Below are 25,518 nucleotides of genomic sequence, written 5' to 3'. Positions count from 1 at the left end.
CAGCTACCACTGTGTCTGAAGACAGAGAGAGAGGCGGGCAGGCAGCGTTTTCCGCACCGGGGACGCAGTTTCACACTTACCCAGCTCCCTACAGGGGAGTGCCACGCTCCAGCGGGGCGGCCGGGTAGCTCTGCCATGAGGCATGCTGGGGCATCGCAGCACGGCAGCTGCCGGCAAGCTACACCTTCGGGAAACCTAAAAACGGGAAAAAAGTGAGTTGAGAGTGAATGTGCCGAAGCCCCTTTCGAAACCGGCACCGACGGCCTCCCACAGACAGCTGCGGCATTGCCACAGCTGCAAACCCTGTGAACAACACATCATCAAGGTTGACTGACCAAAACATTGTTAGTTAAAATGCAATTACAGCTGGAAGTATGAACAATTTAACAGCTATATGCACCAGAAAATATTGCAATGATCTCAAAACCAAACGTTTTTAACCCAGTAGCAACACCCTGCAGCAGTTGTTAGCAAACAGATGATCAGGCTTCTAAAGCATCAGCTGCCCTTCAGTATTTCATCAAAGGTGGAGTTGACATATGCCTGAAATAGTGAGCTCCCAGCATTTGTAATGCTATCTTTCAGCTTTATTTCACCAATACCCATTTCCAAGCTTCATCCATTTGTAAGTTACTTTTAGTCATTTTAAATAAAACATTATATCTAGAAGCAAGGAAGTTAAAAAGAACAACAACGCCATTTCCAATCATTCCAGAATAACAGTACGAGTTTAAAGATGAACTATGCAATTAATGCGATTTAGGTTCAAGATGATAATACCTTGAAATAATGAGCATTATCAAAAGTACACCAAACAATTAATGTGAATCTACCAGAAGGCTGAGATATAATTGTGCAATTTGCCCTTTAACTTGCATCTGACAGTGGTTTAAGTGCCATTTCCCAAACTTAAGGCCAACAGTCCATATTCACAAAGTCTTGTACGTTGATAATTGCAGCCTATGCTCTCTCAAAACTTCAAAACAAAAGTAGTTTTAAGAACACTGCTTAAGAGTAGGGAATCACCGGTCACATCTGAAAACTATTGGCTGCACTAGTGAGTCTCAAACTACCCAAAGGAAAAGCAAAGGGCAGAATCCCAGTGCCTCTGCCTCTCTGTGCTTCAGTTTCCCAGCAAAAGTGCGGGGCACCGGAAAGATGCTTCCGTATTGCCTCCAACATCCACATCAAGACGCACAAGTGGCGTTTTTCAGACCAAGCCCAGGCAATCCATTAACAAGACCCACAGATTCACATCTAGGATTAAAAGGGCTGATGTACTTGAACACATACAGGTAAGCGAGCCAGGAGAAGGAAGAGGAGCCAGAGAGGGTTGCTGGGTTTACATCTTCCAAATTGAGAATGGCAACACTGCTTATTTAAACTTGAATGAAGTCTACACAATCACAACTGGCATAATCGAAATCTTTTATATACGCTATACTTGATTAAATTAGGTTAATTTTCACTATAAAGTTGGAAAAGAATTACTGGTTTAAAAAAATAATATAAAATATCCTTTATCCAGAGATTGCTGTAGTTTGAAGAGAATACAGTTCATTCTTCATACAAAACAGAAGAGGCTAAATTGCTTGAACACAAAAGATAACTCAAATTCACTACCAAGTTGTGCCCAGCAACTCTGTAATAATTGCATACAGAACACAAACATGCTTTGTTGAGAACTCATAATATCTAATCAGCTATAATTGTAAATTTTATTTTCCATTTGTAAATTACCAAGGGAGATAACTAGAGAACAGGGGATGTAAAATAATATTCTATCTGGGGATATTTTGTTAACACATAAGCCTCTACCCACCCCTTCCCTAATGCCTGCAAGGCTCTTATCCTTCTGAACTTATTTTAATTGTTAGCTTCTCTTTGAAGGTATTTCAACTTTAATGCGAGCAATGCTCTAATGAATTCTCAGCTCTGTGCTAATTTTCCCCAAACAGTTCTTTTACATCTTCTACAAATTTGCATGCTGAGATGTAGTTTCTATGCTCATGTGCATCTCTGTTCCTGAGGAATGTCAACATTCTCATCAAGTGAGATGTTTCAAAGTTTCTAAACTTGGAAAAAAAAAAAAAAGAAAGAAAAAACCAACCACCGCAAACATACACCTTCTACGGGTTTGTTGTTTTCTTACACAAAGCCATTTTGGCACTTAACCCATCTGTCCCTTCTCCACCTGACCGGTTGTGCTAAGCCATGCAGCTCCACCAGCAAGCACAGCCCTCTGAAGCCAGGGGAGGGTGTTTGTGGGGTCTGGCCAGTGGCACAGTCCAGGCAGGACCTTGCCAACGTACTTCACATCTCTCCTTTACAAGGTTCATCCCTTGGGCAAGGGGAGTTGGTAATTCGCATTCCTCTCCAAACTTGCCTCTGCTAACACTTATTTTTCAGATTCATATGCAGTTACCCCCATCCCAAACTCCCAAAACACCACCAGGAGCTGCACGGAAGACGTAACGTACTGGATACCTCAGAAGAAAGCAGATGGCAGTCACCTCATGCTTGGACCATCCAGACACCACGGCTCTTGCTGCTTAAGGAACACTTCTGACATTGTCCCATGTCATGCCTTCCCTATGATGGCATCTGACTACGTTTTGCCACCAGTTAAGGTCCCGCTGTGACAAGGACCTCTCCAGAAGGGCATAGGCAGCGCACAGCATAGCACCCGCCTTTGTCTCCTGCTCTGGCAGTTACAGCAGACTTTTCAGTGAAGGAAAATTATTGTCAGCTGTGTCTGTAAGCCAGACTATCCAAAACTAAATATATAAAGGGCGAATAATATAAGAATCTGCCTTATAAACAGATTTATTTATTTTTTAAATGAGCTTTTTCAAAGCCAGCAAATGAGCCAACACCCCACTTTTACCAACCCTGCTGCAAGAGCCACGCCAAGCTCACTGAAAATGCAAAGGCAAGCAAGGACAAACAGCCAGAAATTCCCTCCATTCCACAGCACTCTGACAAATAATATATAGATGTGTGGAAGAATTAAGCCATAATTAGCAATCTTGTTGACCCAGGTAGTCATCTAGTGTTCTTTAAAAAAAAAGAAAAGAAAGAAAGAAAAAAAGCGCAAGCATTTCCAGGTTGTAAAAAAGCAATGACAAAAATGTCAGTTTTTTGAAAACAGCAGCTGACAATTTTATACACTAAATAATGCTATTTTATAGTAACAAGTACAACATCAGCAACACAGTAAAGTTAACATATTAACACTGACAGAGATTATCTCTGTTCTCTATTAATCTGCATTCTTGACAGATGGTTATTTATGAAAATTAAGCATGAAGCTGAAAGGTTATCTATGGCCATATTAGCAAACATCTGCTTGCGATTCTGATTTCATGTTTGCATGCTATTCTTGGAAAAGCAACCATTTTTGAGAAGTACCAGATGTGACCAAGTGTTCTTAATCGTAAAATATTCATTTTAGCAAGATAAAAGTTCAGTAAAAAAGCAGGGCCAGGAAAGAAATCACATTCTCTGAACACAGCAACTGCCTTATTTATACTGCTCCTGCCGCTGAATACTCCAGGGGAAAAGTGTTTCTAAAGAGAAAAAAAAAGCAGTTTATTTAGTGTGCCACTACAGATAATTACTCTTCATTTTTAAATATGAAACATTCAAAGGAATAAACATGAACTCAGTTTCAACTTTAAAGTGGAGAAATTACGCATTACATGAACTGAACCACCTATTTACTCTCAGGCAGTGGGATTGACATGGTACCCTTCAATCTCCAGTGGCAGCAGCTCAAGCAGCCTTCCACAAACTGACTTTAGGGATCATGACTTACTCCCCAGATGACCTCACCAAGATCCCTCACTACCCACAACAAGGAAGAAATGGTTAACTTTGGGCTGGGAACATGCTGCAGGCAGCAGGCTCTCAAGGGAGTCTATACAAAGGAATTAATGCAGACCAAACCAAGGAGGGAGGGGTTGTTAAATCTTTCTTAGAACCTCACTATGCTTAACTTAGTTCCTAAAATAAAAAAAAAAAAAAGCTTCTGCACCTCCAAAATATTTGTTCATTGTGTTTGATACCTACACTCTTTGAATGAATAATACTATTAATCCAAAAGAAATTTGTAGATAAAGTTTGTAGATAAAGACTCTGCTAGGTTTGAGAATTACTCTTCTGGTGAGCCCCTTGTGCAAAATTCTGAGCAATGCACTTCATTTACATCCCAATAAATTTTCAGAGAAATGCAATACCATGTAAAGATTTAACTTTGGGAAAGCTCAGCTTTCCCAAATACTATATGACAAGAAAATGTTGCACTGCCAAACTTACCTTCAGTGTGCAGTTCTTCTAATATTTTGTTGGGGTTTTGTTGTGTTTTGGTTTTGGTTGCTTGGGGTTTTTTTTTAAATTAGATTTAATTTAATCCAGACTGGCTAAATGACAACACTCATAACATCTAAAGTAAAACTACAGGTGACAATCAAAGACCTGCATTATTAGTTGATGCTGCTCATACATCCTTTTATGTGAGGAACACTGATTACCCCAAATGCCAAGTACTAAAAAGCCATAAATTATCTCTTTACCTACAGAAAAGGGAGTTTGATCTGGAAGGCTACTGTTTCTTAAAATATCATCTTAGATCTTTTTCATATTCTAATGGTTTGGGACATTCACCAAATATATGATTCATATTTTGAAGATTTCTCCATTGGACAAAAATATTTCTTCAACAACAATTCAAATTCTCATATGGCGTGGCTCCTTGTGCTGGAGCTGCAAGACTACAAATTAAAAGCCTCATAATGAAACTGAGTTAAATCCTGTATTCTGAATCTCCACTGTAATTTTTATAATTAAACTCTTCATTTAGAAAAAAAGGCCACATTTTTCTGTTTATAATATATACTTCCTATTACTCTCTCACTGCATATCTGATTCCCTTCTAAGACACCTTCAAAAAGGTCTAGCAGCCTTTTCCCCTCAAATATTTATCAAGTTGGGTTTTTTAACACTATGTTTTTCCTACCTGACACACCAGTCTTTTGGTAGAAGACAGAGATCTTAACTTCATAGTTGTTTAGATCATAGAACTTACTGACATAGGCAACAAATAGATGGACAGAAAACATAAAATTCATTTCAAATAAGAGAATTTGGAAACTAACATTTGCTCAAGATGTTGAGATTTTAGTATATCCAAAAAAGCAAAAGAAAAATAAAAATCTAGCTATTTTAAAATAATTCTGAGTTTTCAATTAAAAACACTGATGTATTTCAGAATTTTGTTTTTAAGAATAGGCAGGAGCCAGCTCCTTCTCAAGACGCTCCTTTCTGGGAAGAACAGTGTGTGTTCCTAAATGACATGAAGTAGAAAACAAGGAAAGGAGACGAAAAACACAAGTTAGAATAACTGAAGACTAGTTTAACGGTGAATAAAGAGATTATCAAATAAAATTAAATTCTAAACGTTAAAGCTTCTTTGTGCACCTCAGAAAACATGAGCCGTCCAGTTCTTTCATGGCTCAGCAATGCTTTCACATGTTTTGCTTTTCACTCTCTTGCTCCATTAGTTCACATGCATTTTTAAGACTCAGATTAAGGCTCCCAGAGGGGAACACACCATCATCCACACAAAGCCCTGGAAGGCACAAGGGTTTGACCATGGCAGCCAGGTGGAAACGCCGGCAGATCCCCTCCAAGGTGCGGGACCAGGTGCTTGCCAAGCCCCCACGTGTCCCAGCTGTTACCTCCCGTCCTGCTCTTCCCAGCACTGGAACAGGATTTTGGTCTGGGCCTGTTGCAGGCTTTTGTTTTAATGTTCAGGACCTGGAGAAGATTCCTCACCACCACCACAATAAGCAGAGGAAAAGAAAAGAATGTTTTTTTAGAAGTTGATTTTCCCCTCTTTGCTTCCCCTTCCCTGAAGCACAAGAATTTGCACAAGGGGCAAGTGACAGAAAAATCTGCCACTGCACATACAAGAGGCAGGTCCAAGAGCTGCCTTGAGAGAAGGGGACTGCTGAAGGGAGAGTTACACCACATTAAGCTATATAAAATGTAACTAATTGAACTGCATAGCACAATGTAAGTTGGGAAGAGCCCGCTTCCCCTCCCACCCATGGACTAAGCAGAGATGATGCCTGCAGCCACAGAACAAAATGCAGAGCACACCTTAAGCTGCCTATGCAGGAAGGCAATGGCTGGAGGAGTCTTTCTGGGCCAAACAGGGCAGTAGGATAGGGAAATGCAGAAACAGACACAGTAGCAAGGGAGCAAAGGTAGATGAATAGAAACACCAGAAATCACCCATTTAATGCAAAAACACAAGCAGATCTGAAATCCTTCCAAGTCTCTTCAGCAACGATGAGCACTTTTGTAAACAAAAGTAGCTCTTAACATACTTTCCACTTGAAATTAATTCCTCCAAATGGAAGAGTAAAGCAGAACAGCTTCCATTTTGGATATATGAAAGTATCCAAATTATGTTCCTTACACAACCCTGCACCCTTGATATCATTTCGGGTGTAAGCTGAGGAGCCTAACACCCCAGGCAGATAGGCAAGTCACGTACACACATCCGAGTGGTATGTTAGCTACTGTGCACAAGAACATCTGCATCTAGCTATGGTGCCTTGAAATCAGAAAAGAACTGTTTTCAGCAATCACATAAGCTATGAAGCTATTATAAATAGATACGGTTTACGTTTCTGCTTTTCTTTAAAATTGTTTGGGATAAATAATTCCTTTGCTGAATTTCTCTTGCATAAGAGAGCAAGACAAGAGGTTAGACACGTGCAAAAATGGGGGTTCCCTGGGGGGGGGGGGGCAACAGCACCCCATTCAGGATTGTCTCTGACTAGCATAATGTCCCAAAGAAGGGAAAGGATAAGTGAGATTTGTGTTTTAAATGTTTACATCACTGTACTTCATATCTTTGAATCTTAATAATTTTTAGGTCACTTGGTGCCCTTTACAGATATTTGTTCAGAATTTTTTAAAATGTCATCCATAAAAATAAAGCTAGTAAGGAAAAGTAAAACTTTATCATTCATTAAAAGTTGCCAGCAACTCTAGAAGCCTGCTACATGCCGGCAGCCTGCCGAAGAAAGAGACTCTTGTTCTTGCCCTGCACACAACGCCCCACGTAACCTTTAAAACCCCGTCGGATGCATAAAATAGCATCGGTCCCAGAGCCTCGAGAAACGAGGCCCTGCAAGTAAGAGGGCCAAGCCACAGATGTCCTGTCAAGGACAAATCCTGTCTTGCGGGCCCAGCCGAGGGCGGCCCCGGGAGGCGGCCCCGGGCCGAGCAGCCACCGCCGCCCAGCGCGGAGCCGCTGCGCTCCCCCCGGCGGCCGAGGCGGGGGCGGGGGGGGGCGGGACGGGACGGGACGGGACGGGAGCTCGGCAGCAGCCCAGCCCGCTCCCGGCCCTCCTGTGCCGCCTAGGAAGGGGCAGCGGGTGCCGAACTCCTCCTCCCTGGGCCACGGATCTCACGCCCCAGCTTCCATTTCACCTCACCCTCCCAGCAGAAGCGTGCCGTTTCTCTTCTCAAGCCCCCCCCGCAAACACGAGCGGGGTTTGCTCCTTCGTAGGCAAAAAAACCTAAAACAGTTAATTGCTGTGCCGGGTGCTAGTGCATGGTCTAATTTATTGTGAATGATATAAAGCCTTCGGAGTTCTGGTCTTATTCAGCAATCCAGAGACCGAGCTCTGTGCCAGAGACCATAAAGAGAATCCCATAAAAGAATTGGCTACAAGACTTGCATTATGAAATTACAGAAGCACAGTAATAGGACCTTAATATCTACCCGTGGAGACACTTGGTTTAAAAAGAAAATTTGTAGCGTTTAACATAAACGAGACAGCACCTCGAAACCAGTAAAAGATAAAAAAGTTAACCTACGGAAAATCTGCACCTACAAGTAACCAAGGAAGGCCCAGTAACCTTTGTCAGGTAGACACAGAAGAAACATTTCTCATATGTTAGGGATACATCTTTTGAGTTAAAACAAAGTTAAAACTAAACAAACGTGCTCACTGCATCATTTGGAAACTTCTGGATGACATGCTGCAATTTCAGTAATAACATCAGAAACTAATAAATGGTCATGGGTTGTTAGACACCGAAACAATACAACTGCAGTCAAACAATTCCAGTGCACGCTGGTGTTCTGTTAACATTAAAGCAAACATCAAAAGGAACAATTTCTCACACTTAGACTCATCTGCCTCCAAGTTTTTGCCCTCAAGTTTTCCCTCACTGAGCTCCATCCATTTGAGCTCAAAGAGGAGCTCAGACACCAGGCTGCATGCAACCCCTGCCTTTTCAACAGCTGTGTCATTTAGCTGCTTTGAGGATAGTTAATGATGCTTATTAGCATGCTGACAGCTGATGTATCCATCATTAATACCATTAGTGAATACAGCAGCAGTCAGAAACTTCACAGTAACACAGATAAAGCCTGAGAGACTGCATCTGCAGACAGCGAAATCTAGCTCAGCAGCATTAGCACTCATCGGTCCATTTTCTCATCATTGCTATCATACTAAAAAAGGGAAGTAGCTTTATGCTTTCCTGCCCCCATGAGTGTTGAAGTTTGCTCATCCAGCTGCAGAGTTTCAACAGAAGACACATAAACAGCACTCAGCAACTTAAGATGCTAGGGTACAGGAGATGTGGGTTTAAACCTACCTAGGCTGAGGAATTGCTGAATGTCTTTCCCATTTTCATGCCAAGTGATGCTGGAAGTGCTAACTAGGGGCTGAAGTGTAGTAATTCCTTAAATCACCACTCACATGACAGCTACGACAGAAGAACTGCTAGTTTGAAGGCAGCGACATACAAGGGAACTTGAAACACTACTGAAAGTGCTTCCAACTAACCCACTTACCTTTGACGTAAAATGACCTGAACTATTCATAATCGGGTCCCAAGGTTCAGAGGAGCAGAGGTAAGTCAACAACTAAATGTTGGCTTTTCTAGCTGCACAACACAAAGCAAGAAAGCTTCAGGAACTAAGTCCTGGTCTCAGCCTCACATACAGCTTTGCAAATGCTAGACTTTGGACTTCTTGCACACCCAGTATTTGGCATTGCCTCAGATGCCTGAGCTCCATGGAGACAGGATATCAAACTTAACCCACATGTGGCATTTCCTCGCTCTCTGGGCCTCCTGCCCCAGGAAGTGGGTTTTAGCTTGGATTCTGAGGCACCCAACTTCTCTGCATGCTACAGAAACAGCCCAAGCATGTAGATGAAACACCTAAGTCAGGGAACTGACCCTCTTCTTAAAGCAAATTGCAAAACCTCCTGTTAGGCAACTCAAACAATGAAGGCAAGATCTAACACAGAAGCACACACCAACCATACAGGTTGGAGAAACCCACAACCCATAAAGCTATTTTCACTGTGAGGAGAGGCAAGCAGCAGCACAGGTTGCCCTGAGAGGTTGTGCAGGCTCCATCCTTGGAGTTTTTCAAGACATGACTGGATCAAGCCCTGAGCAACCTGGTATGATACCACAGCTGCCCCTGCCGTGAGCAGGAGGCTGCTCTAGCGATCTTCTGAGGTCCCTTCCAGCCTGGCTTATCCCATAAGCCCTTATGATACATGCCACAACATGTCATGCAATTGGACCTTGATATTATTCTAGCCTCTGGAAGGTACTATTATGCAGTTAAACACAGATTAGTAAAAACTGATTCCATGAATAAGACTTTGGGGGTTGTCATTTTTAAAAGTTCCAATCTGGCCCAAAATATTCTTTATTATTGGGAGAAGGTAACACAAATAATTTTGAAAAGACCATCAGCTAGATACTGCTGTTCTCCAATATGATTTCTGAAGCAAGATGCTTGAAAAGCAATTTATGTATAAAATACACTGTCTTCATCCAACTTTTGCCTAACCCCAAAATAAAAAAAATGAACTGTTCCTACTGGAAACCAACCAGATAGTAGACCACAACTCTTTTCTTTTTAAGAGCAGAAAAAGATTTTTATTTGCAAGAAGCCATGAAACTATGAGCTAGTTTTTATGATTTTGTGATAAACATTAACTTTGCTAAATAAAAAAGGAGACTGCATTCATTTAAAGTGCCATATTAGGGAAACAATGTTGCCTTTTTATGTCTATCTATTACATACTAGCTGAATTTCAATAATCAATTGTAATTCAGCACCATATCATCTATTTATATCCGCTGTTCTCGGCCAACTGCAGATTACTGCACGCTCTTGAAAAGTTTGGCCAGGATTTCAGCATAGTTGGCAAATGCAAGCTGGCAAGCTCTTAGCCAATTAAAGTCTTTATAATGACTATACCACCACATATGAGACTGCTAGAAATGGGACTGGACGAAGTACAAAAATCTTACAGTCATGCTTGTAATACATGACTCCTTCGCGCTTCTCTTCAATTTTGCTTTGCTGATATTATGGTAGCATACTACAACTATCCCATCAGTCCTTAAACTGAAGACGTTTAAGTATTATCTCCATGTCCCAATTATGTTAAAAGAGGATTATCCACACTAAAATATGGTTTATTAGAATAAATGTTACAATGGAAGGCATTTCCTCACTAAATGCATAATACACATTCAGCCAAAGTACTAATTGCATACTCCATGACTAAGAAACAAATACGTATAATCCATCCTTACGGATTTCAAAATGAAGACAAATAAATCTATAAAAGTTTTTCCACCAAACCTTTCCAAGTAACCTCCATACAAAGTCATAGCAATAAAGGATAGAAAATATTTCCTAATCACAGAATTTAGACTCTTGCCAGACAGAATGCAGTTTCCAAGGTAGGACTCATCATTCCTAAAGCAATACTCAGTCTTAACTATCTTGACAGTCCATGTTCTATGTGACCCCAAGAGAACGCTGCAGCTTTTCCCCATTGGCATCCCAATATCCAACAACAACAGAACACTGAACTCTGACATGCTTGTAGAGGGTCTTCTATTATTCTATTTTATGCAATACTGCAAGAAAAAATTGGTTTAAACAGGAAACAGTAACCCAATGATAAAAAAACCTTAATACTACTACATTTCACTTAAGAACCTTCCTAGGTCCAAAAGCTATACACAATTAGTTTCTAAAACAATTAGTAAATGTCTAATTATAAGCAGTCTTGCATATTATGCTGTGCATTATACCTGAGTTATGCAGCAAGACTGGATTTATGCAATATAGTTTCAATGAATTCTAAGGAAAGTGCAGAATAAGGTAGCAACATTAGTCATGCAGTAACACATTTCACAGTCTGTAACATTTTTTAAATTCTAAGGACACATCACAAACTGCAAATTAATAAATAAATGCGTATTTTGTTTGTCCCCCAGAAAATCTCCTCTGAGACTTGGGACTCCAGCTAGAGAGAGGTCTGTTTGAACTGCATATCCAGGCGTGGGAACAGAGAGATGGAGCACATACCAGCATCAGCTGGGTCAGCCCTAACATCACACCTGGAGAGAAAAAGACCAGGAGGGATGCATGTATGTTGGGATGTGTGCTGTCCAGAACTCCTAAATCTCACAAGACTGAGTTGCATTCTTCCAGAGTTAAGGGGTCCTTTAGCCAGTAGTGCAAGCAGGGCTTCCTGCTACATCCTCATAAAAGAAATGAGCATGAGCACAAGAAACATTGGAATCCTTTTTTGGGATACAGATCACAAGAAAACTGAATGAGAGGGAAGCACCAGGTAGGCAAGCTGAAGAGTAAAATGACAGCTTTTGTGAGTTTGAGTGGCACAGAGATGTATCATAGCAATAAGCAAACCCCAGAAGTTTTCTGTCATGGTGCTTTTAGTTTGTTTGTTTTAAGTTGCATCCTTCATCAAATACTCATCCCCAGTCACAAAGCTTGCAAGGACTCCTCTAAAATTCCACCTCAAAGAAACCCACATCTTTTTTAGCAATGCTGACCGAGCACTGGCACAGGGTACCCAGAGAGGCTCTGGAGTCTCCATCCTTGGAGATGCTCAAAAGCCACCTGGACAACTAGCTCTAGGTGAGCCTGCTTGAACAGAGAGGTTGAACAAGATGACCTCCAGAGACCCTGTTATGCTCTCAAGCAAACTCCTACTGACTTCCACGAAGGCACCATTTCACTTCTCACCATGCTCAAAGAAGGGACATAGGAAAGTAACAGCTTCCCCTGCATCTCAGTTTGGGGCCTAAAGTAAAAAGATGCAGAATACTACAGGAGGAAGGAAGAGATACAAGGAAAGGAACTATATGGGAATAAATACAAAAGCTACACTGTATTAAAAAAAAAAAAAAAAAACCACCCATGGTCCACTGGATTTTACAGACTTACCATTAAATTGGACAAACTCAAACACTGTATCAAGTGATTTGGAGATATTCCAATGAGTCAGTGGAGGGTTTTCTGAAAGGCTTTCAATGGGGAGCTAAAGTAAGATTTGTTCCCCTTCCCCCACCCAAGGAAACTGGAGCAAAAGGGATAATGACCAGTCATTTTAATATCTCCTTAATCAAAAAAAAGATAATCTTTACGATCAAGGGCTATTTCTGGGGGGACCACTGCACTGTCCCAATCTATTCTGTCCCTGCCCTGCCACAGAACCTGTTTCTTCTCCTGGTATGACCCACCACCCTGGCACAAATAATGTTATTACCCCAAGATCTGGCAGTATACCTCAGTGTTAGCAACAAATATCTCAGCATTTTCCTTGATTTTTGTATATGTGTTTAGACTGACTTCATTTCATGCTGGCTTGGAAAACTACCATTCCATTATTTAATGAATACTGAGGTATTCAAGAATATAGCCAATTCCAGCTTATATTAGATGAAAAATTGAAGAAACGCTATTATTCAACTGTGTCAGGGAAAAAAAAAAATAGGAGCAGTTTTCCATATATAAACTATGTATACAAGTTCCCAGACATCTTTAGTGAACCCAAATCTACGAATACCAATCTAGAGAGACTTACAGATAAACTTAATGTCAAGCATTATGTGCAAGTCTTCACCGGATCAAGACCAAAGACCTCACCTTTTTCAGTCAGAAGGATTTAGATGTTTGGTATTACAGAAGAATATCCCTTTGCACCACAGCACAACACATTCAAGGAAAAGCAATTTATTTTTTGCAGAATTAAAGAATCAGTGATGCCTAGCTGGAAAGCACTGTTTTGGAAGAGGCCCAAAGGCCCAAGTAATTGCAATGGACTGGAAAGACCTTCACCCCCAGGTCAGCAATTTACATTCCAGCCAGGCTATTTATGAGGGAAAGAAGTTACCACCAACCACCCTTTGAATGATAAGCTGCCAGTTTCAGTGCCATTGCCGGGGCACAAATATGTACAGATACCATGACAAACCAGTCACGTGGACTACTTCAGCAGAAGAGCCCAGGACTGAGGTAGTGCACAAAATTAATTAATCAGTTACCAAAAGTGAACTAAGATAGCTAAGCTGGGTCTGCAACACTATTCCTCTCTATGGGCTTGAGCTTCTGCCCACCACAACAGTGTCAAATGCAGAATCAGCGTAAGGAATGGTAAGTAAAAATAACCTTTCATCCTCCATCAGATTGTTAACTCATTACAATTTGATATAAGTGATGGGTCAAATAGAAAAATAAAGTCCACATTTTTCCTCTTTCCCTGCCAGCTAACATTAGTTCCACCCCACTTTCCCAGTTATTTCTACAGTTCCCTCCCTCTCAGCTTGCTTTGTGTCTTCTTGCTTCAGTGCATTGTCCTTTTTCTTAGTCCCAGATTTGCCACCCATAGTCTACTTTCTCCTGATTGCTTTCTTCACTGCTTCTAACTTAACTTCTAATAGTCGTCTGCAAACACTAACTGATAATTAAGATAACAATTATAAAAATAAGCAAGTCTTATCTTTAAGACTTCTGTATCTAGAAAACAACCTTTAAGTACCTACGTTCTCAGTACATGCACAATTTTTTCCATATGTATGTAAAAATCTCAAGTGTAATAGGGATGTAATAAAACATCAAAAAAGTGAAAATTCAACCATGGCTGAGAGTTAGAACAGGAACTAGAACTAAACATCCTCATTTTCAACTCCGAGTGAAAGACAAGCTTCAAAATCATTAACTGTCTCCCTTTGCTTACAGCAAGGGGTCACAGCAAATGTCAAACACAAGAGAGCCGTTCAATTAAGGGCAACCTTACAAAATCCAAACTATTACCAACAGCCGCCTAGACGTCATCCTCGCCCCAACAAAACCACTGCCCGGACAGCAGCTATTACACAAGACTCCACACTAGAGAGCTGCCAAGCTTTAACCTTCAATGAAGGGAAATTAATTTATTCTCTCAAGAAACAATTCTGCCACACCAGAGTGTTGGCTTCCTAAGGAATATGTCAGAAAAAAAGCAAGCTAACTTTTCCCACCTTTTCCTCTAGCCTAAATCAAAGGCTATACATACGGAGTAACAACACAGTAATTTATCACAAAGCAATAAACAGGAGATTGCTATTTCAAATAGTGAAAGTAGGTAGACAGCAAGTTAGCTATTCAGAACATCTATCTGTTTAAAAAAAAAAAAAAAAACCAAAACACAAAAAACCCCCAACCAAATAAGAAAACCACAAAACCCATGTTGAATAGGAATACAAAGGCAATGCTTTGGGGTATGGGGTGGGGGGGGAGAGCATATTCCAGAAAAAAAAGTAACTAAATGCAGTAGTTTTCTTCAATGGCAGTTTTATTGTTGTACATTGAATGCTTTCGAAAACATAGCCGGTCTAAACTATAGCAAATTATCAAAACAGTTTTAGAATAATTCATCTGCCATATAGGAAAAAACAGTATATAGTTCCAGGCACAAAAGCATTAAAAATACTCAGTACTAAACCTCCTCCTCTAATTTTGCAGTTATCATCTGTGGATAAAGGTTCTCTAAAGCCTGAACTATGACACTATATAAAATCTTTGGGCCTATGCACATCAGTCAGAGCTCCAGGTACGCACAGTATGAAGTCAGAGCCAGTTTCTCACTGCAGAAAGAGTTGTGCACTATTAACGCTGCACCCTGGACGCTGTATATACAACAAGACCAGCTGTGTGCACAGAACTTCCTGCATGCATTAGTTTGGGTGTTATCAAAGGAATTTGAGATTAGGTTATATTTCTTGGTAAACATACAGTTAAGGAAAAAAGAAGTTGTTACATTTAGTCAGAGATCTTCTAGCTTGGTCACAGTATAAAAACATCATTCTTGGAGAGCTAGATGATATAGGCTTCTACACACTGCATAGTCGCTGCACTTTGTTCGCACAGTTCACAAGGTCAGAAGAACAAAAATAAATAAAAATGGTTTTGATTTTCATCTCTAACTTGCAGAAAGTCAGTTTACTAGAAGTCTACAAGATTACATCTTAATGTTTGATATTATGCAATACTTTGTCTAATAGTCTAACTATGCTTTCACAATAAGAAAAAGCTACTGTCCCCACAGCCTTTCTGAGCAACCCGAGACATGCAAACCATCAGCTGGCGATTTCCCTGGGCGGTACACAATTCTCGTCTGCAGAGCTCCAAACAAGTATTTTGAAAGTATCAGGACAGAGAAAGAACAAGAAATGAAAGCAAATTAAGAATGACTGATTTCAAACAGCAGCACAAAAATAAAGCACTAAACACGACATTTAAATATTCTGAGAAACTTACATCACCATGCCCACCGATACTGCACGCAGGGGCTGAACTTTGCCAAACACGGACAAGCCAAATTCTGCTATCCTTGAAGTTAACAATAGCTTTGCTTTAACTCCAGAAGCAGCAGAAAAAAGTTGGCCCTCAGCTGACAGCAGACCATACCTCAGGGCACACACATGGGCGAAGACACACGCGAAACACCCCACTGAGCATCTTCCACCCTCACGCGGTCCCTGCGAGCAGGACAGCGAGTCGAGGCGTGGGGGGACCCTGCACTTGCGGTCTCTGGAGAGCCACGCTTTCATCTTTAGGGCTCAGAGGAAAAGCTTCCGACTCCAATTGCACATTCTTAAAAGATTGGGTTTTTTTTCTCCAAAGAGCACAATAATTCTGTTGTGGAAAGCTTCTGACTACAGTCAACACAGTCATGCAACACACGCACTTCCCCCCCGCCCGCTTCGTATTTTGGGGGGAAAAGTCATTTTTGTGGCACTCCGTGCTTACCAATAAGTAACTTCTAAGTTTGACTCACTCGTAAGTTTACTCACAAGCAGAAGGCACACAGAGGGACGCACAGGGACAGCCAGACCAGCCGAAGGATGCGGCGCTACCGAACCACCCGGGCCGGCCGCCGGAGCCCACCCGTGCGCGGCCAGCGCTAAGCCGCCCGCCTGGCTCCCCGCGGAGGCTGCCGGTGCCTCCCCCGCCGCCCGGGCACCCGCTCCCCGCCCCCGCCCCGCTCCCCCCGGGGCCGGGGCGCCCGGCGCTGCCCTCCGCTTCCCCAACTTTGCTGAGGGTCCCGGGAGGCGGCGGCGGCGGCGAGGGCAGCGCGGTGGGGAGGGGGGCGCAGCCCCACAGCGCCGACCCCCGCCCCTCTCAGCCCCACCTGCCCGCGGCGCAGCCGCCCCAAGGTCACCCCCTCCCCCGGGAAAGCAAACTTTGGGTACCACTCACTTCCGCGGAGCGGAGCGCCGGGATGCAGCCGCCGCCGCTGCCGCGGAGAAGCCAGGGAGGGGGCGGCGCGGAGCCTCCGCCGGCTGCAGCGCGCAGGGCGGGCTGCCCGCTTCTTCCTCCTCCTCCTCTGCCTCCTCCTCCTTCTTCCTCTCCCCGACGACTTTCACTTCACCTGCAGGCAGCCCGGCTGCGGCGGGGCGGGCGGCTCCGCAGCTCTCCGCGGGACTGCAGTCACTGCGGCAGCGCCCTCCCCGCCCCGCGGGGGGAGCCGGCCCGGCGGGGCGGGCCGCGCAGCCCAGCGCAGCCCAGCGGCCGCTCGTCCCGCCGGGGAACGGGGTGAGCCCTGCCCTGGGGGTGCCCGCAGCCCCTGGGGGGCGGGACGGGGGGGGGGGGGGAAGGCAGGACCTCCGGGGTGCCGAGAATCGTCCCAAGCCCCTCCGCGGGTGCGGTGGCCGCCCCGGGATCCTTTCCCCGAGGCGGCTGCTTGCCTGCAGCTGCAGGGTAGGGATTGCCCCCGTGCTGTCAATCACCTCCCCGGTGAGGGGCTATAAATATTTATTAGGCATCCTAATAGCTGCATCATGCTAAGCGGAGCACTTTATTCCTGTCGCTCCTGTGGCTCAGCCCTCCAAAGCCAGTCCTACACGTGCTTAATTTTAACTCGCTCACGCACTGCCCCGGCCGGCTCCGCACCCGGGAAGGGGTCTCCTGCCACAGCCAGGTAGAGGGGTTTGCTAGCAGGGCACCAGCGTGTGCGCAGCACCTGAAACCTTCCTCCTTTTTAAGGGCAGCCGAATGTTTGCCGGCTTGAGTGGTTTCCATCAGAATACATCCCTCAGCGGGGAGGCGACCGTCGTCTTCTGTGGGAGCATCACATTAGTAGACCTGTTTGGACAAACGGGGCTTTTATGCTCTGAGCTGTGAAAAATATCTTAAGCAAGACTCTGAATCACAGGAAGCCCTGAAATAAGAAGCTAATCTTGGATGCAGTTAACTGTGTGATCCCTCTAGAAAATGAGGATAAGAAATGATAGAAACTTTTTACAACAGCATACGTGTTCAAAGAAAAGAAATGGGGGTCTCTCAAGACAGAAAAAGCATGTATGAATGAAATATACTGAGTTAATCTCTTTTTTGTTCTTGTTTTTCCCCCTTACAAAAATGACTCTTGATGCTGGGTGGCATACAACCACACTGACTGACAGGAGCTCCCCCAACTTGCAATACCTCCTGCAACAGCTGCCAACTTCATAAATTTTGCTTATCTGAGAAATTTTAGAGGTAAGAGCAAGAAAGAACAAGACAGGCAGCATTTAAAAACCCTGGTTACAAAGGCATAAGCTTGCCTTGGTTTATGTTGACAGAGGGTGGTGGGTTTATTTTGCAGGTGATCTTTAAAATGGAATCCACTAGTAACACAATTTTGGTTTCTGCTTTCCTGCACCTCCTGTTCCCAACCAGCTGACACTTCTGTCTGGAAAGTGGACAGTCTGAGCTTGACCTTTCTATCACGAAGCAAGTAGCTTTGTCTGCATAGCGTGCTGGGAAAAACCAGCAGCTATGAAGTTGAATAATCCCACTTAAACATGAGCTAGAGCTGCAACAAAACATCATTAATGTATATCCTTCCAAACTTCATGCTTGCTAACATAAGTAAATAACTAATTGGCATTTTGCCAATCCCTCTGAGATTTTGGAGTAGATGCTTTAGAGGGACATCTTATTACCAGGACTTTGATTTTGCTAAGTATGATACACTGCATTTATGTCTATGGTAAGAGGTGGTATTTGTATTCGTATTATAGCAATGCACGGGGGCTGCAGCTGAACTGAGACTCAGTTGGGCTTTCCACTGACCATACACAGAGAGAGACAATGCCTGTCTTGGAGATTTACAGTCCAGACTAAGCAGATAAGACAGGCAAGAGATGGCAGGGGAAACAGAAGCACAGAAAAGTGAAATAACTTGCCCAAGACCATGCAGAAGGTCTGTAACAGTGCTGGCTGCAGAGCTGGTGTCTCTGATTCAGCAGCCCGTACAAAGGTTCCAGCGATGCAAGCATTGCCTTAAATGATGAACTGAGCACAGTCCTGAAAATCAAATGTACAAACTGTGTTTTTAGTAAGACTGTTTGTTGTCATGGTGCATTAATTTACCGAGGTTTTGTTCTTCTTCTCAACAGCGCTAAGCACTAGCAGCAAAAGGTGTTGAACGCAATTTCATGCTGGTGTCCTGAAGCCAGGCTATTTCAATGGAGTTTTGCTCTTTCTTGCTAAATCTGCCCATTTCTTGCTAAGTTGCAAAATTAATGAATTCAGATTGGGTTTCCCAAGTGTTACTGCAAATTATTGCCCCTCCACTGAAGATACTTGTGAAAGGAATAATTTCTGAATGACATTTGACTTTACACGCCAGAAATAAAAGTACCTTTATGCCCTATATGTAAAATATAATACCTACAATAATGGTAGCTTAGTTCATGATCATAATGTTAACTACATTTTTCCAGCTTTGAATTTTTCACTTAAAGTAATCCTAAGGACTTGCTTATTATCATTACTTGTAATGCCTCTTGGGCCATAAGTTCCTACAGTAGAGTGTGCTTTTAGCTAACAAGCTAACAAGATGTTGATTACTCTGAACTGGGGTAAACTTAAAGGAAACTTCTGTAATGGATACAATCATAATATTAACAGTATCATTATAATAAACTGGGGGAAAAAAATGCTTTTGCATTTAGCAGTGTTTCAGATGGCTTCATTCCAAAACAGCTGAAATGATCTACCTCAGCATTTTCAAAGGAAGCTATTCAGTTCAGCTGAGACCAAATCTGTATCATTTCTTTCCAGAAAGGGAAGAAGAAAGCTGTGAGGGACATGAGGGACTGAAAGGAAGATGCTGCCCTGCAGGCACCCACATATACACTGCCATGTGCTGCATGAAGAGGTCCTGCTGTGGAGACACTGCTTCGCAGCACCCACAGAGGTCCTGGGTGGTTTCTGCTCTCCCTGACACCAGTGGAGTCAAGGTCTCCTGCTGTCTCACAGGATGCTCCCTGACCCTCGCTGAACAGGGGGACTGAAGCTTCCAGTCCTACACAGTGATCTGTATAGGGAAAATTACTTCATCTTATAGGAAAAGCCCAGTGATGTCCACCAGATTTAGTACAGGACCAAGACCCCCTGTCTGTTGGCCTAAGAAGCAGGTTACAGCCCAAAGCCTTGTAAACGTGTACTTGAAACAACTTATTTACACCGGTGGAAACTGAAGAAATCCTTGTCTGGGGTTAATTCAAACCCATTATTAATCAATTTAAGATGATCTTAAGGGAGTATCTGCCCAGTCTTCACTAAATTCTTATGAATTAATACCTTACATTAAAATACTACATTTCCATCTGCAGACAAGTACTAATTTTTCATGTACTCCTATCGAAGTAAACAATAATTTTTCCTGCAGGCAGAATAAGGGTCTTAGAGATGTTAAAAGTACCATCTTCCCCATTCAGCGGGATTTTTCAAAAGGAATCCCTTTTCAACATTGTCTTCATGTAAACTTAATTATTTGATATCTGTTAGATGTTATATACAGCTTCTGTAATGGTTACAAACAGCAAGGTACTGATATGCAGCTACTCACAAGTGGAAAGCAGTAAGCAAAATGTTGAGTCAGCTGGAGATATTCCATTCTAAGATGAAGATTTACGTTTTTTAAAAATATTTGGTATTGTGATAGGCTTCTTGTGAGGGTGGGTTGTGCTTCACTAAGTATCCCATTTACAGGAAAGTTCTCATTCCCAATCGCACCATGAGAAATGAAGGGAATTTTTATAGACGTGATATCCATAAAACTTCTGCATTCACTGATTTTATTGCTCTATTGTCTTCCTGAGAGAAACATGAGGTTGCTTTAAGTTACCATTACATCTAAATACAACATGCCTAAATAATCCCTTTTGTTTTCCAAGAGTCAAGTAGAGATGGGGAGTATTAAAAAAACAACAAAATTCCCCAAAATTTTATCACCTTACAAAAGGGAAGAAAAGTCTGACACAGTATTTTCATTCTTTCTTTCATCCGTGACCCACCTTCTGTTCTTCTACAAAGGAATATCTAACTTTTGTGAATGGGGACCAAGTACATTCACTTGATCTCTGGATCTGTGCAATGATGTTCACGCTGGGCAATGAAGTATTTCAAGATACCTGAATTAAGTATAGGATTGCAGTGCTGCAGAATTACTTAGGGAAGGCGCAGTTCCCAGAAAGTGCCATTCACAGCAACACAGAGCCACTGCAACAGAATCAGACCCCTGGGGAGGCTGCGAACTTGCAGTTTGGCTTCTGAGCCAAATTTAGCCCCCTTGCAGCACAACCTGGCATCCACATCAGTGAGGAATTCATTTAGTCTTTTACATTTTCCGTGGCTATAGCATGCACTTGTTTTCATTTCTTACTTACGGAATGATCTTTAGACTTTATTTATATTTTCCTGGATTTAATTCAGATCTCCAAGCAGGGAGATCTGCAGAAAAACTGTCCTTCAGAACTTTCTGTATTTAAAAAGAAAGGAATACCGCAAGACACTGTCTCATCCTGGCAACATTCTCCCCTGTCTTGGAGCACACAATCCTCCTTGAAACTACAAGCAGCAGAGGAAAGAGTTTCTTAGAAAAATTAAGAAAATACACACAAAACATGTTTATCAAAGAGTACCACAGGGTTTTGTAATAGTATGCAGCAGAGCACTCAGCCAATTTCAACAATGTTTTAAAGCAAGAGAGAAGTCTGAAAAATAATTAAAATCCTATGAAAATGAAATGCTTGAGTGTCCATACCCAGGACAAGACAGGCGGGATCCAGCTGATTCATTTCCAGTGCAGCAGCTTTTCCCATGGTGGCTTTTCCCCGAGCTACGAGGTATTCTGGAGCACTGGCGCTTTTCAGGGCAGCTCTGTGAACTGCTGGAAAACACAAGGTCAAGTCTGTGGCAAGTGCCCAGATCTGGGTTTGTAAACGAAGGGACCTACACGTCAGCTGAGTGGACACAGGTAGAGTCCAGGCTGGGGGGTCAGGGGAGCATCGCCAGCTCTAGTGCCACTGTCATCAATATCTCTGATGTGGGTGTTTGCCACAGACTCCTGGTTCTCCCCTGTGAACCTAATCCCAAATCTGCATTTTTCTCTGCTTCTACTGGAAAAAGCCCGTAACTAAATATTTCATTTCCAAATGGCCTTTTTGGATTCCTCAAAGAACTGAAACTTCTTTTCGCTCCCCACTCCCACCCCCCGCCCCCCCAGGTATTCCCTTGGTCTTGTTCGAGCCAAAAGAGAATCGATTGACTCCTGCTCATTTTGGCACTGAAGTGGGGCAAGGCCATTTTCTGCCCTTCCTAGCAATTCAGTTTCACTCACTTTACAGTTTAATTTACTTGCATGTTTTCTATGCATTGCTGTAGAAGACTAGGTTTCTGATGCTACATGACCTTGGAATCATCTAGTTTTGAATAAAATATATTGAAGAATATATTAGAAAATAAAAGCTTACATAAAAAAGAAGTTTTAGGTTTGAACTCTCTACTGGACTATGCCCACTGGAATTACATTAAAATGCCGAAAGTCATAACATTTCAATAAAATGGAAATGAACAATGACACATCAGCATTAATGGGAAAGCAACCCAAATATCCTCAATTTTCTTCCCAGCTAAGTCAGGCATTCTGCTGCTGGCTACAGTAGAAGTTCATGTGTAACTGAGAGGAGAAGAGTAACAAGAGGAATATGTTGGACTATCAACCAAAATTTTTTGTAGGATGTTGAAAGCTCCTAGTTGTCAGTCTTCCTGGGGAAAATCAGAGGATGGGGACAAAAGCTGTATCCTTGTCTTCACTAGCAATTGTTGGCACGTAGACTTGTTAGATGCTGCTGAAGCATTGCCAGCCATGGTTTTGCAGCAGCAATGGACCAGGAACTCTTCTGCAGTGTAGGCAAGATGCCACAGTGAAAGGAAAGTGTGTGTGTACATGTTTGGTTTACATGTTTGTTGTTTATATGCCTGTTGCCAAGGAAGGAAGGGCAGCTAAAGACTTGATATAAAACAAGGTTATGGAGAGCAATGCAAAAAAAGAAGCTCACTCTCTCCATACCTCTACAATAGGGATTAAGAAAAGTTCCAGAACTGCCTAACATGTGAATCCATACTTATGCTGCCAAATTTCCTCCTGGAAAAAGAGCCATGTCTTTTAGCCATGGGTTTTTAACCATGGCTGACTTTTGGTAGGAAGCTAAAATCACTTTTAACTATTTTATTTTTAATGGTTTGATTTTAGAGGTGCTGAGTAAAGCTGTAGATAGGTAACACATTTCGAAGCCTATTAGAGCCTGGGTTGTAATAATGACCCTACAGGGATTCCACGGGGATCTCACAGGGAATTATGCCTCTGGTAGAAAAACTTCTGACTGGGGACAGAACAATTTTCTTGCAAAGAGAAACTAAGATGACCAAAAGTCTCCAGTTTGAAAAAGAGATAACTGGGAGGATATAACCAAGGTATTAAAATCATGGACAAATATGGAGATGGAAAATAAGAAATCATTATTTGCTCTCCCCCATAATTCAAGATCTATAGTTCATCAGTTGAAGTTATCCAACTTCAAGTTTAAAATAAAGAAATGGAAGCACTCAGTACGACAATGTCTGACTCAGCCTGAAATACAAATGTTTTCAAAAATCAATTAGTTTTTTAGAACCAACATCCAAGGAGGACTGTTGAATACAGTGCAGTGGATGCAATGTTTGGCATAGAAGTCCCTAAACTGACAGAAATTGGTTGCATTTTTGCTTATACTTACTTTCTTCATAATGATCTGCCACTGGTAAGCATTAGAGACAGTATATTGAGTGAGGTGGGCCTTTGCTCTCATCCAATGTGATTGCGCTTACCTTATGATTAAGCAGTTCCCATCAAAACAGAAGCACCTGTGATAAAGTGCTAAAACTGGTGTTGTCTTTTTTGACTTATGGAAACCTATGACAGACACATCAGGCATAAAATGATGGGCTTATACATTTATTTTTAGATTTATAGAGTATTCTATTTTATATTTCAAGTAACTGAACTAATGCTCTGTGCAGCAAACATCCAAAGATGGAGAGCCATCATGAAAACATGAAAATCAACACTTGAAGCTTCCAAAAAATAAACTTTTGTAAAACGGGCTAGTGGTAAGAGCTTCATTTTATGTACTCAATGATGAATTACTGATGAACATTTCAGAACAGTTTATGAATACTGACAATACCTGCTTGGTTTATAGGGATCATTATTTCCAAAAGGCTAAAGAGAACATGAAGTATGTCAAGACTGCATAGGTGATATCTATAGGAAATAAAGTACTAAAACTATGTTTCGACATAATTCACGCACAAAGCCGAGACAACATGCTGTCTTTTGAATGGCGACAGCGATGACATGATTCAAAGCCTAAAAACTGTATATTAAAAAATAGTAACACGTTGAAGTAGCTCAGAAGGTTCTGAGCAGAAAATGCCTCTTAAATTGTGTTTACACCTGGAGCTAAAAGAGAAGCACTGCATAGACAGGGCTTGCACTGTAATAACTATACTGTATTTTGTATCGGTCTGCAGTTTATACTAGTTCCTAGATTTTTTGATCCACAGAAATCAGGAGATGCAGCACTGAGTGATGCCCAGACTGCACAGGCATGTTTGGTTACCATCCCTGCCCAACAGCACACCATTTGAAATCAGAAGGCAGCCAACAAACCAGTTGTAAACTTGCAGCAAAGGCCATGTTTTCCACCATTTAGAATATCTGCTCTAAAACTTAGTGCATAATAAAAATTTTATCAGGACCCAGATAAAACACTTCCTCCAGCTGAAAGCTGCAGCAGCATGCTGTGGCAGAGGGAACAGAAAGAAACTTTTCCCGCTACCAGAAACTCCAGCAGTTTCACGTGTCTGCCTACCTTGCCATGGCTCCCACATCACCTGGCAAACCAAATCATTTTGCCAAGACTGGAAAAGCTTTTGCCATCTGGGATAGCCTCTTGTGCACACCTGGTTTCGTGGAAACACTGCGTACATGCCATGCTCTTTTTAAACTGTGGAGGTTACTAGGTTTCTCAAGGGAAACTTTGGTGACACACAAGCTGCTTTTCTGTCTTTTAAGCCTCACATGATTTGTTTTGCCATACAACAATTGCTATGGATAAATAAATAATACTGTGACCTAGATAGGTATCCTTTAAGCACCAATGATCTCAACCCTACTGAAATCACGATGATGTACCTGAGTGCTGGTACTACTGAACTGTTGTGCAGGCTTCCCAGAGGCAGCTAATGCAGACCCAGGTTTTGGCCACTCCACACCATTATATTCATTTATTTATTTTCACAGGAGAGCAGGCTAAGGTGGAAAATCTCAGAGGAAGATAAAGCCATTTGAAAAAAAGTAAACTGTTTTTAGTAAACAGGAAAGTGCTGTAACTCAGTGGTTTTAAGATGACTGACTTGTAATTTCAATATTCCATTAGCAAGAAGTTTTTAGAGGCATGTCTGTAGAGTTACTAGAATATACCAGAATTGCATGAAAGAATTCTGCACACAAGGAAATAAGAACAGCTAGTGCAAAATACTGAATTAATATTTTATTGCAGGCAAATGAGACTTTTTTTTAAATTATGTCATCCAGTCAATCACCCTTCTCAGTCTGAGAATGTGGTGTTATCTTTCGTATACTTGTTGAAGGGGCTGACTTTGGCTGTATAATCTTTGTTTTTAGATGCCAACATGTTGGCTGCCTAAAGAAGAAAACAAACTAATCTGAGGTCAAATAAAAAATCAGGGAAGAAAGGATATGCGAAAACGTTTTCTAA

General features: G+C 42.1%; 1 protein-coding gene and 1 long non-coding RNA gene across 2 annotated transcripts in view; one reads left to right on the top strand and one right to left on the bottom strand.

Moving 5' to 3' along the window:
• Window positions 1–16,735, bottom strand: part of KIAA1217 (KIAA1217 ortholog) — a 377,603-nt gene extending 360,868 nt beyond the window's left edge. Inside the window, exons 1-2 of the mRNA XM_052804272.1 lie at window positions 16,622–16,735; window positions 81–195 (exon numbers count right to left, since the gene is read on the bottom strand). Of these exons, the coding sequence (XP_052660232.1) occupies window positions 81–144 (64 nt within the window). The 5' untranslated portion in view covers window positions 145–195; window positions 16,622–16,735. The remainder of the gene's footprint in view (window positions 1–80; window positions 196–16,621) is intronic.
• LOC128149325 (uncharacterized) lies at window positions 13,445–15,656 on the top strand. The gene is made up of 2 exons (XR_008237609.1): window positions 13,445–13,534; window positions 15,468–15,656. It is a non-coding gene; the product is annotated as an uncharacterized LOC128149325 (long non-coding RNA).
• Window positions 16,736–25,518: the final 8,783 nt, after the last annotated feature.

This window comes from Harpia harpyja, chromosome 1 (assembly GCF_026419915.1).
Source record: "Harpia harpyja isolate bHarHar1 chromosome 1, bHarHar1 primary haplotype, whole genome shotgun sequence".
Taxonomy (NCBI): domain Eukaryota; kingdom Metazoa; phylum Chordata; class Aves; order Accipitriformes; family Accipitridae; genus Harpia; species Harpia harpyja.
This window is presented reverse-complemented; position numbering and strand designations above follow the sequence as displayed.